This window comes from Helicoverpa armigera, chromosome 31, assembly GCF_030705265.1.
Source record: "Helicoverpa armigera isolate CAAS_96S chromosome 31, ASM3070526v1, whole genome shotgun sequence".
NCBI lineage: Eukaryota > Metazoa > Arthropoda > Insecta > Lepidoptera > Noctuidae > Helicoverpa > Helicoverpa armigera.
In genome coordinates this window covers 4,230,708-4,243,657 of record NC_087150.1, presented here as the reverse complement: position 1 = coordinate 4,243,657, position 12,950 = coordinate 4,230,708, and the positions used below count along the sequence as shown (strand labels likewise).

At 36.0% G+C, this 12,950-nt stretch overlaps 2 protein-coding genes across 2 annotated transcripts; one reads left to right on the top strand and one right to left on the bottom strand.

Annotated features, from left to right (window-relative positions):
* Window positions 1-5,544: 5,544 nt before the first annotated feature.
* Window positions 5,545-7,047, bottom strand: LOC110382697 (phosphatidylserine decarboxylase proenzyme, mitochondrial). The gene has a single exon (XM_064043284.1). The coding sequence runs from the start codon at window positions 6,838-6,840 to the stop codon at window positions 5,707-5,709; it is 1,134 nt and encodes a 377-aa protein (XP_063899354.1). The 5' UTR covers window positions 6,841-7,047; the 3' UTR covers window positions 5,545-5,706.
* A 515-nt stretch (window positions 7,048-7,562) lies between these two features.
* LOC110382699 (zinc finger protein 62) lies at window positions 7,563-12,079 on the top strand. Its single transcript, XM_021343368.3, has 2 exons — window positions 7,563-9,128; window positions 10,512-12,079. Exons 1-2 carry the CDS (start codon window positions 7,695-7,697, stop codon window positions 10,929-10,931), a joined length of 1,854 nt encoding a protein of 617 aa, XP_021199043.3. The 5' UTR covers window positions 7,563-7,694; the 3' UTR covers window positions 10,932-12,079.
* Window positions 12,080-12,950: the final 871 nt, after the last annotated feature.

The following is a 12,950-nucleotide window of genomic DNA, read 5'->3' as shown; positions in this document are numbered from 1 at the left end:
TTTCCCAACTATGTTGGGGTCGGCTTCCAGTCTAACCGGATTCAGCTGAGTACCAGTGCTTTACAAGAAGCGACTGCCTATCTAACCACCTCAACCCAGTTAGCCGGGCAACCCGATTTTGTTTTGTTACATAGGCTACATTATATCCCGGTGCTCGAAGTAGTTTCTCTGGGGACGCGAGTGAAATCGAGGGAACAAAAAGTATTTTATAAAAAAATACAATTATCAATGATGATTGAAACAAATTAACCTACCACACTGGGAGACGTATCTCATTATGAAAATCATAACAATTTTATTAGGTCAATACTTCTGACCTTTTACTACCGGTCCCAATATTTTATCCATCTGTCATTTCGCTTACCAGAGATAGGAGTTTAACATCCCTACTAATATTATAAATGCGAAAGTAACTCTGTCTGTCTGTTACGCTTTCACGTCTTAACCACCGATTTTAATAAAATTTGGTACAGTAATAGAGTTGACCTTGAGAAAGAATATAGGAGTTTTTGTCCAGGACTTTTGAAAAATTCTCTTGGAAACACGATAAAACCGAAGTCTACGCGGGCGAAGCCGCGGGCGGAAGCTAGTTACTTATATATATGGGACTTATGTCTAAAGTCTATCTCCAGTAAGCAAAAACAAAAGATAGATAAGTTATTGGAACCAATAATTTTGACACATTCATTATGAGCAAGGCCGTTGTTTTGCGAAGGCGTATAGTAATTGTGAATGATAAAGAAAATTATTTTACGAGTATTATCTTTGTAAAATAGGAAGTCTTACAAACACATAATCTATACTAACAAAATAAAGAAAGAGGAAACATTCTTTTGCTTGTAAAGCTCCGAAACTACAGAACCGATTTGAAAAATTCTTTCACTGTTAGGGCGCTATACTCTTCCCGAGTAACATAGGCTATATTTTATCCCGGTACGGGCAGTAGTTCCCACGGGTGAAACCGCGCTAGTTAAATAACTATGTAGTTGTGTTAAAAACTACGTTTTAACTATTGCAAAATTACGCTCCTACATCGTATCGCGAAGCATTTCCCTTGAACATTGTTTAGTCAACAAATATGAGTCATGACGGTAGAATTTGCGCACCAATGTATGCTGTTTATTTCCCGTCGAAATAACTTCGACTTCTACGAAATTATAGGTATAGTTTTTTTTTATGGGAAGTCTTCAAGTGACCCCTTCTTGCTGTGGGTGCAGCGTGAGGGAGTCTCAGACTCTTACTGACTAAACCCCACCATGTTCCTTCTTAAGCCCTTTATGTACCAGCGCCGCGGTAATGAGCGCGAATTATCCCAAGATATCTGTGTATACTGTATACAATACTAGCCGTTTTCCCGCGGTTTTACTCGCGTCCCGTGGTAACTACTGCCCGTACCGGGATAAAATATAGCCTATGTTACTCGTGGATAATGGAGCTTCTCTCTCGTCTACACTTGCAGAGTCATTACTAAAACAAAATTTTACTAAAGAAGTACCGGATTTCGGATTCCATTACATAACTTTTAATACAGTAAAAAAAGCTTTCAAAAACCTTAATTTAAAAAAAACGGAAGACTTATGGGGAATCTCTGTTAAAGCCCTGAGCTCCGTGATTGACAATATTGCACCAATACTCAGTCAAATATTTAACTCGTGTATAGATGAAGGCACCTTTCCTGATTTGATGAAACACAGTAAGGTCATTCCAATATTTAAGTCAGGTTGTAAGAAAAATCCGTCAAACTACAGACCCATTTCTATTCTCCCGGCTCTAAGTAAAATATTCGAAAGGATCATGCTTGATCAGATGTTAAACCATTTCAACTTAAACGATATACTGCACGACCGTCAATTCGGCTTTACAAAGGGTAGGTCCACTACGGACGCAAGTGCGCGGTTAGTCACTCAGATTTTGGAAGCCTGGGAGAGTTCGCAGGATGCCGTCGGTATATTCTGTGATCTCTCCAAGGCGTTTGATTGTGTGGACCACGATACACTCATTTCTAAGCTGAGACACTACGGCATTCGTGGAAAATCTCTTGAACTTGTCCGGTCTTATCTATCCAACAGACAGCAAAAAGTGGATGTCTGCGGCTCAACATCTTCGGGGACAGTTGTAAAAATGGGCGTGCCTCAAGGCTCTATACTGGGTCCATTTCTGTTCCTAGCTTATATAAATGACCTTCCATTTGTGTTGTCTGATATTTCGGATGTTATTTTGTTTGCGGATGACACTTCCCTTGTTTTTAAAGTTAAGCGTAAGAACCCCAATGTTAGTCACATTAATGAAAGCCTAGAAATTCTCTCCAAATGGTTCGCAGCCAACAATTTATTATTAAACGCTTCCAAGACTAAATGTCTTAAGTTCTGTTTGCCTAACGTCACTGCGGTTGAAACAAATATAATGCTCGATAACAGCAAATTAGAGTTAATTAACAGCACAGTATTTCTGGGCATTACCATTGACAGTAAATTGCAATGGGGTCCCCATATATCCTCCCTATCAGGGCGACTTGGTTCTGCTGCTTTTGCAGTCAGAAAAATCAGACAACTGACCGATATAGCTACGGCCAGGCTTGTATACTTCGCCTATTTCCATTGCGTGATGTCATATGGCATTCTGCTATGGGGGGCAGCGGCTGATGTCCAATCAATTTTCGTTTTGCAAAAAAGGGCGATCCGAGCGATCTATGGCATGGGCTCTCGCGAATCTCTTAGAGAATTCTTTAAGGAAATTAATATACTTACATTACCTTCCTTGTATATTTTTGAAAATATTATGTTTGTTCGCAAAAACATCCATAAATTCACAGTTAAAAGTGACATTCACCAGATAAATACACGTAACAAACATAAATTAGTGGTTCCCAAGTTTAGGCTAACAAAAACAAATAAGTCGTTCTTAGGGAATTGTGTACGTTTTTATAACAAGCTACCTAAATGTATCCTTGATCTCACGGATAAAAAATTTAAGAATGTAGTTAAAAACATTTTGATTAAAAAAGCGTATTATAAAATTCAGGATTACATTAATGACAGTGATGCCTGGCGCTAAATTAATATTGTTTTTTCTTTTTCTCTGCACATGTGGCTTCCCCGGCGACCACGGGCACGGGAGTGCCTCCGCCCAGACCAGCCAAGCCCAAGCCAGCAAGACCCCAAATTGTATTGTATAATAACTTGGTTACCCAATATATTTTTTCTTTGAATTGTATAAATTATTTTCCAGTAAAGATTGCACTAAAATTATTTTGTATAATTTATTAATACATTTTTAGCTCAATTTGGATTGTATAACATTCTCAGGACTAGATAGAAAACTGTATGTCTGTAATTATTTTTATTTTCTTTTAAAAAGAGTGTCCATGGAGTTTCTTGCCGGTTCTTCTCCATGAGACCAACTCTTTGGAACCGTGCACCTAACTTTGACGTTTCGAAAGAGCTTTCATAGGCCTATTTGAAATAAAAAATTTTGAGTTTGAGTTTGAGTTTGCTTTTAAATGGTGAAAGATTTTTTAAAAACGGTCCAGTAGTTTTTGAGCCTATTCATTACAACCAAACAAACAAACAAAGTTTTCCTCTTTATAATAAACTCTTTTGCAAAAAAAGCGGGCACCTATGCGAAATCTGAGTTTTAAGGACATTACGTGTATTTTAAAGGGTTTTAATGATTGCAGTATGTTTCTAGCATCAAAAGGGTTAGCCAAGAATGCGTGAGAGTGTATTCTAAATTTGAATTTTGTACAATTGCTAAGAAATTTGGTTAAACCTTGTTTTGGACTAATTGCTGGCAGAAAGTTCGTCGGTGTTTTGAAAAGTTTTTGAAGTGATTTTCAGAAAACTGATAATGCAGTTTTAATTAATGATTAATGTACCTTTTTGTTAGATAAAACATTTTTGAAAAACTATGCGTATTTGATAAAATTTTTACCTGCTTTAAATGAGCTATACTGAAGATTGATGGCAATGTTAAGAGTTTCGGTATTTTAGTGTAAAGCGTTCTACTGTTTAAATATTGTACCCATGTGTTTTAAAATATCGCTTTTCCATAATTAAACACTATTTAGAGGAGTGTCAGTACATTGGGCTGCGACAAAACCAATTTAAAGTAAGCAGTGCCGATCGCAACTCGTCTCCTATCGGACTTTGACATTAAAAAATACCAAATTTTGTGAAATGAAATGAAATGAAAACATGAAAAATGATGAAGAGGGTTTAAGCTATCTAAAAAGTCTAATTATTGCCGCGTTGAAGCTCTCTATAACTCCATAGGTATCGGGTTACTAAACGATGATTTCGCTGAAAGGGAGTCAAGAATTCAAAAGTATTGACCAAACGTATGTTTCTTAAGAAATGAGCAGATAGCCAATTATTGTTAAGATTTAAGCAGGAAAGTGCTGTAGATGCTAGAAAATCTCGGTGCAGGCAAGTTTATTTAATAAAATGTCAGTGGGATGAAAACACGCTATTTGAATGCTCAGACTCATAGATCTTCGGAGGTCTACGGAGTTTCCCAAGAGACGAGGTTGTTTAAAAATCAGTGATTACGAGACCTTAAGACCTCGTGCTTACAGTCTATGCGCTATTTTCTGTATTTTGTAGAATTTCAAGATTTTTAAAAATGTTAAAGTCCGAAAGGAGACGAGTTGTGATCGGCACTGCTTACTTTAAATTGGTTTTGTCGCAGCCCAATGTACTGATACTCCTCTAAATAGTGTTTAATTATGAAAAAGCGATATTTTAAAACATGTGGGTATAATATCTAAACAGAAGAACGCTTTACACTAAAATACCGAAACTCTTAACATTGCCATCAATCATCAGTATAGCCCATTTAGACCAGGTTAAAATTTTATCAAATACGCATAGTTTTTCAAAAATGTTTTGATCTAACAAAAAGGTACATTAATCACTTATTAAAACTGCATTATCAGTTTTCTGAAAATCCCTTCAAAAACTTTTCAAAACACCGACGAACTTTCTGCCAGCAATTAGTCCAAAACAAGGTTTAACCAAATTTCTTAGCAATTGTACAAAATTCAAATTTAGAATACACTCTCACGCATGCTTGGCTAACCCTTTTGATGCTAGAAACATACTGCAATCATTAAAACCATTTGAAATACACGTAAAGTCCTTAAAACTAAGATTTCGCATAGGTGCCCGCTTTTTTTGCAAAAGAGTGTATTAGTATTGATAGCCTATGTCACTTGGGGATAGTGTAGTTTCAAAACAGTGAAAGAATTTTTCAAATTGGGCCAGTACTTTTGAAGTCTGTAAGATAGAAACAAACAAACAAAAAAAAAGAATTTTCTTTATAGTATTAGTACTGTATAGATCATATTTTCTGTTTTATATTATAATTTACATTTCATTTTTTCATGGAACCAGCCAAATAATGATTCAATTGATTAAGTAATTGTTATTATTGTATTTACATAGATTTTTGGCCATATTCAAAGAAATAAAAGGTACTATCAAGATTAATAAAATTTAGATACTAGCCTACTCAAAGGGATTTTAGGTTTGTAAAATTAACATACTATGGAAGACCAATCAACTCTATATACACAAATAACGTAACCATAGCAACGGTCACACTACGGTGGTCAAAAGCCAAAAACAATCAACGAATTCACATAAAAATTAACATAACGTAAAAAAACATGATAACTTGGGCTACGCAAACAAAATCGTCGTAGACAGGTCATCTAGACACCTCTTTTGCAGCTGCGGTCAACGCTTGCCCTACGAGCACCTTGTCACCGGATGCCATGTCAAATTTAAAGTCTTTCGGAGCCTCAAATAGTAAAATAATCGTACTCCCCATGTTGAATTGACCGAATAGCTCACCTTTCTTCATTGAAACCGCTCCCAATTCTAATTCGTTTATCCGATTCCTTCGTCCTTTAGTATTCGTTCGTAATTCGGGATCGTTATAAATTTCTATGGAACCAACGTTTGTTGCTCCAACAGCAGTCATACTGAAGAAGCCATGTTTCCATTCGCCAACATAGACCGCTCGTTCATTGATCGCAAACAAACCGGGTATCAGTCTCGCTAACCATGGGTTTACCGACAAGAGTTTGCCTGAAAAGTGTCTTCTGAAAGTGGCAGTCCAGTCACACGGTGAGTGGAATCTATGATAATCTCCAGGGGCGAGATAAATAATACATTGATGGAGTATATTGTCTTTGTTTGTCAGTAAAGAGTCGTAATATGAGTCCTCTTTTCTCTTTGCCCATTTATTTTCACCGAGAAACTCTTCTAGGCTATATGTAACTCCTTTGACTTGCTCAATCTTGTCTGTGTCTGCAGGCCCACAGTTTAAAACCACGCCATCAGCGGGAGAGACACAAGGAGACGGCGAAATATATCTCGCACCTTCTTTTAACGGTCGAGTAAAAAACGCTGACAGACTTTTATAATACTTAAGATCAGTATACTCAGCTTCATTCAAGTTAACATTAAACATTTTAATGTACGTACCGTACACAAAGCTTCGTAGCGATGTAGGAAGCTCACAGGCAGCGATTTTTCCCCAAATACGACTTGTAACACGGAAGGGGAACATTTCGTAGAATAAAATTTCCACTTTTGAGACTTCATAGTTAATGCTTGCACGAATATAACACCATCCGACGTAAATAGCACTTCCTAACGGCACCCATCGAGTAATTATAGATCTAAAACTCATCCATTTATTTCGTTGTAGTGTCTTTGTTTGGCTTTGATTGTGGAGCGTAGCAGTCTGGCGAAAAGGTCTATGTGGGCGCAATTTCTGTCTAAATAACGGATTTATAACAGGAAGACAACTCCTAATACGTGTCGGAGGGAACATTTCGACAGTACAGCTCGCGGCAGCGGCTTAAAAATAAATTGTTTACGTAAATTCTTGCGAATTGATTATTTTGCGTACTGACTTTAGTACTGAAAGTAGGTGTCTACAACGGATAAGAAAAATCAAATTAGATAAACAGTTGTCATAATGTTATGTAATACGGTTTTTATCTTTGATGGGATTTTAGTCCTTATCGAATAGGGAAGAACGTTTTTAATGGCGTGAGAAAATTCGATAAAATATTTTGGAAGTTAGAGCTATTGTACGAACACGTTCAGAAGCTCTTACAGAGAAATTACTCCAATGCGTGTTTTTTCTATCAAGTGTGCAAAGTTATTGTAATCAACTTATTTTCGTCAAGTATTATATAATTTTCGATTAAAATAGCTGAAGCATATTAGTCTATTTGGTAGTATTTAATTAAAAATTGATATCAACTTTGTGTATTACAAACATTTTTGTATTTGCGATCAGGTATCCGAACGCAGCTTTCACAGATTATATAAGGACTGAGAACAAAGAGACAAGTTATACCGGTTTTTTAATTTGTGAAATTGTTAAAATGTGAATAATTTTACCAATAAAAATACATTTAAGAGTCTATTTATCCTTTGTATAACAGTGTAATTTGTTGTTCGTCCTTTGATTTAACATAGAAGTGGTTATAAATTATTAAAGTAAAAAAAAAAATCGGTTCGTTCCGGTTTTTTACGACAGTAAAGAGTGATGGCGATTGGCCACCTCTGCAATTCATTCTCCGATTAGCATGACATATAGTGTTGTTGACGTTTTTAGCATTAACTTTAATTTTTTCTTTTTATTATTTTATTTTCCCGCGTCGTTCGCATCTTCTGATGTCCACAAGCAATGGCGTTAATAAACGAACCAAGAGAACTAAAAGTGCTCAACACACGGCTTATCGTCGCATATCTGCTGACGATTACAAAAATATCGCGCCTGAAATCGGTTTCCGGGGCTTTGAGAAGGTGCCTCTTGTTTTAGTGCCGCGGTATGACATAACTCCTTACTTATCAACATTAAACCTCTCGATTAAAGGTAAGAAACCTTGTATGAAGCCGTCAAGAGGTAAAAACCCGCCTAAAAACCGGTTTTTGAAGCAATGCACAATAAACATTACCAGACAAGATTTGAATAAGTTGAAAGCAGATTCTGATCAGAATTCGGCGTCTAGCCACACGTCAGACTCAGATTCTGACGGCGATAAAGCCAGCATGTCGAATATAAAGTGTAAAATATGTGAAAAAGGTTATTCAAGTGAGAAAAAGCTTCTAAAACATCAAGAAAATAAACATATGATTGTATATAAGCCTAATGCGAAGCCACAGAAAAGAGTATCTTTTTCAGACCATGTTATCATCCATGAGGTCAAAGAATACCACAAATGTAGGAAATGTCCTAAGATTTTTGAAAATTACAAGTTTCTGCGGACGCACATGAAGCAAAGACATAAAAAACGCAAATGTTATATTTGCAACTATTGTAATAAGAACTTCGTTGACCGAACCTTTTTCAAAGTACATATTAAACTGCATTGTGACGTCTGCGGCCTGTTTTTACCGAGTAAAGTAAAATTCAACGATCACCGCAGAACGGTGTGCAAAGTATTAAAACTGCATACTTGTAAGACTTGCGAAGAGACTTATTTCAGATTCATGGATTTAAAAGATCATAGTTACGATCACGTTGACCCGTGTTTCGTCTGCGATATTTGTAAAGATCAGTTTAAATCTAAATGTGCGATCGCTCACCATATCGCTTTCCTACACTCGAATGACAGACCTATATGCTTATACGCTATGCGTAACCTAGGCAACGAGAGACTGTACCTCTGCAATTTTTGCGAAGAAAGTTCGGTAGAACGAGACGCATTAGAACGTCATGTACAATTGTTACCGGACTTAACCAACAAAGCGATGACAGGTTATAAAGACTATTATTTCTGCGATCAATGCTTCAAGAAATTTGATACCGAAACAAGCATGTTGCAACACAAATGGACTCATTTTCTGATAACAAGTGACAATTCTCAAGAACGGAAAGGGGTTTTGAAAAAACAGATAAAAATGACATATAATGTCAATGAACCTTTGCCGCTGTTTTTGCAACCGAAATTGATTTTAGAGAAGATTAACATTGGAGGGAAAATTCTTAAGAAGACACCAGATTTTGTTGATGTTAAAAGTTTTGATATCCGTAACGGAGAGATTAAAAAGCCAATAGTTGATCCGAAGAGTAAAAAAACTATCATTTCCAAATACCAGTGTCAGGTTGGTATTTTTTTATAATATTTTTTAATTTTTGTTTTAGTTAGTACTCGGCTTGGTTTTTTATTCTATGTGTGGAAAGCGTAATAAAATATCTTTTAATGCTTGCACTTATTTTTTATTTGCGTTGCGAAGTTTTATGTTATTTTATTGCACTGCTGAAGGCATAAATAAATATGTGTATATGTGAACTATTTTTTCAAGGTTTCAGTTGGGAACGTAAAAAAGGAAAATATACTCGGAGATAATTTAGCTTTACAACAGTGAAAGATTTTTTTTCAAATCTATTCTACATAATATTAAGTACTTTTATTTATCATAAAAAGGAAACATTTTTGTTTGTGTCTATCCTAAAGGCCCCTTCTTAACCTGTTTGAAAAATTATTTCACTGTTTTAAAGCTACAGTCTTCCCGAATAACATAGGCTATATTTTATCCCGGTATGGGCAGTAGGTACAACGGGATGCGAGTGAGACCACGGCAAAACTGCTAGTAAAATACATAAAGGTGAGATTCCACCAGTGTGCGGCACAGTGACGCAGTTTTTTTCAAATGTACTCTAGCAAACAGTGACAGAATGGGTGGAAATATAATATTATTTTTTCTGTATGCTTGTGTAGTATTAGATGCTATGCGAAAAATTAACATCTATTCCTTTTAAGGCCGATATTTGCGATCTGACATAATTTACATGGCTAGTGAGTCTCAAAATTCGATCTTTAATCGCTAAATCAATCACAGATTGGCTATAGAATTCCACTGTTAGTGTTTCTATAGGTATTACAATCCAATTTAGCCCATCAAAGCTAAGTTAGCTTATTGGAAACAACCCATGATATGATTATTCCTCTTCTGTATTAACTTGCTTTAGCTAGTAGTTTCACCTTCCCTTCTTCCCAAAAAAATGCCCTACGAGCCTTTTTTCCCAACTATGTTAAGATCGGCTTCCAGTTGTCCCTCTAACACTGAATATTTTCAAATCGATCCTAAGATAAGCACTTTTAAAACAATTTCTTCAGCTTTAAAATATTGTAAAGATTTTAGGGCAAACCTTGCCCATGGCCCATATTTCAATTGATCCATATTTACATACTTCGAAAACAACTAGCTAGAAAGTTACCCCAAAATACCCTTCTTGGCCGTCGCATAAAAATAGTATATGCTTGACCTGGTATCGAACCCATATACTCCTTGAAAGGTTTTTTCTTTACCTTTTAGGGCCTTGTCGTGGTGGCCTATCTAGGCCACGACTTAAAACGATAGTAGTAAAAATACTGTTACTGTTACAGCCTTTTTATCGTCCCACTGCTGGGCTGCGGCCTCCTCTCACTCGTAGAAGGATTGAGCATTAATCACAACGCTTAAAGATTTTTTCCTTTTCCACAGACATGCGACAAGTACCTATGTTCTGCGAGCAACTTGACTCGCCACATTGAAACCCAACACAGCAACTACGAAAATCTGCAATGTAAGGTATGTGAAGAAATTTTCGTATGGCCGTCATTGCTCCGTTCCCATAAATGCATAAGACTCAAACACCCTGAAATGCCTTTCGAAGATGCACGCCCAGAAATCCACTTCGACAACCTCAATGAAGTTTCTTCGACACAGGATCCTGAAAATGGTTTTGACGATCTGAATATCATAGAAAATGATGATTACTTGAACAGGGTAGATTTTGAAATACCAGCTCCGATAGTCGAGTTGACGGAGTATGGCAGTTTTAATCAGAGTCAGGAGAAATTTGCGCCGTTGCAGAGTTTAGGATATAAGTTGGTGATGCAAGAGGTACCGATAGAATTTTAAATGTGTATACTTTTTTGACCGGTTTGTGTGAGTAAGGAACGGGTCGTTTGGCTTACGAATGGTTATTTGTGACGTTTATTCTGTGAGGCTTTTGTCAGAAAATGATTGGTTCGTAAGAAAAATGATTCGTTACTTGTTTGTAGGATCCGGGGCTACACCAAAGCGAAGCGGAGAAGTTTCTGTACAACCAATAGAATTACGTTATTCAAATATCTTACATAAATACAAATTTGGCTGAAAATCTTTGAAAGTAAAAAAAACACACTAAGACAGTCCCCAAAACGCCCACCCTTAACCACTTCCTATGTGTTATTGCTGGGAAGAAGTGGCGCAACAAACTCCCCAGCAACACATGTCTGTCTGTAGTCTGTAGTATCTTCGAGCGGAGAAATTCTATTGGTTGTTTTTTAAAAACTTTGCTACGTTTTGGTGGAATCTGAGCCTTAGTGTTAATGGTGTTATAATTGTGTGGCAATAGTTTTTGAAGGTTATTATTAGCATGCCATATCTATTCAAGTAATTTTAATGTTCTTAATTTTCGTCATTTACCCATATTCTACCGCTATGCGGCACTGTTTGTCACACCGCATGTATCTCGTGGTGTACTCGCTGTAGCAAACAGTAACACATTGCGTGCGAACATTACTAACATGTCCGCGACACTGCAACCGCCGCGCGAACACATGCTAGCTGTAGACTCGTGTCGACGCTTATAAGTTTGGTGGAATATCGCCTTGTCGTGAAATTTTAGTTTTTTTTTCAATAGATTTTTATGTTTATTTTTTATATATAATATTAACTGTCTAGATATGGTATGTTACTTAAAAGTCTTCAAGTTAATAGTATCAGTGTCTATAATCAAACAGTTTTATAAGTCAGGAAAGTAATTCCATGAATACAGCATTTGGATTACTTAACTAAAGATAAACAACCTTGATAGGACTTTTTACATCTATACTAATATTATAAAGCTGAAGAGTTTGTTTGTTTGAACGCGCTAATCTCAGGAACTACTGGTCCGATTTGAAAATTTCTTTCAGTGTTAGATAGCCCATTTATCGAGGAAGGCTATAGGCTACTCTTTATCCCGGTACGGGAAGTAGTTCCCACGGGATGCGGGTGAAACCGCTGGCAGAAGCTAGTTTTAAATAAACTACTGTTTCAAATAGAAAATCAATTGTTTAAGTAATTTTTTTTAAGTTTTAAATTTTTATTTTTTTTAACGATTTTTTTTCAATAATAAAAATATTGTTTATCTTAAGTTAAATACTTACCAAATGAAGTATAAATAAACTAGTAACCCTGTCAGGGTGATCTCTGTGTCTGTTGTATGTGTAGTTGAAATCTCAAGAACTTCCTAAATGAGGGTACTCCATTTTAAAATCTTCCTGATTTTTTTTTGTTTTCTGCATGACTTTGTAAAATAAGTACAACTATCAATAAACCTTTTTTGTCTGTATTTTATCGTGTATATTTGAATAAAAACATACCTATAGCACTATGTATGTATTAGGTACTAAATGTATAACTTTACTGCACATTTCTATAACGTATCTATCCTTTTTATGCGATTAGAGATTACAGTAATGTCATAAAAATGAAACATTTTTTGTTTGTTTCTAACCGTTTAGTAATTTATATCAATCAAGGTAATGTCAAAATTAAATCGATGGATAGGTTATAGAAATCCACTTGTATTTAACCAGTGTATATGAGACTAGCCGTTAAATTAAGGGCTAGTATATTTACTAGGATAAATTATTATGGTTCTATAAGAGTCAATATATTATTTAGTTTCAATATAAGTACATAAATTTGTTGTATCACTTAAGGCCCTTTGATGGCATGCCACGGAATAGTCGATAAGTAAAGGTGTGTTTTAAATTCTTGACCGCACATGCTGCTGCCGCTTCGATCCAAAACGGTTTCATGTAAATACCTACCATACAAACCAAGGGGCTCAATTCTGCTAATTTTAATAACTTGCAGACAATATGCTTCATTATTGAATCACAGAAA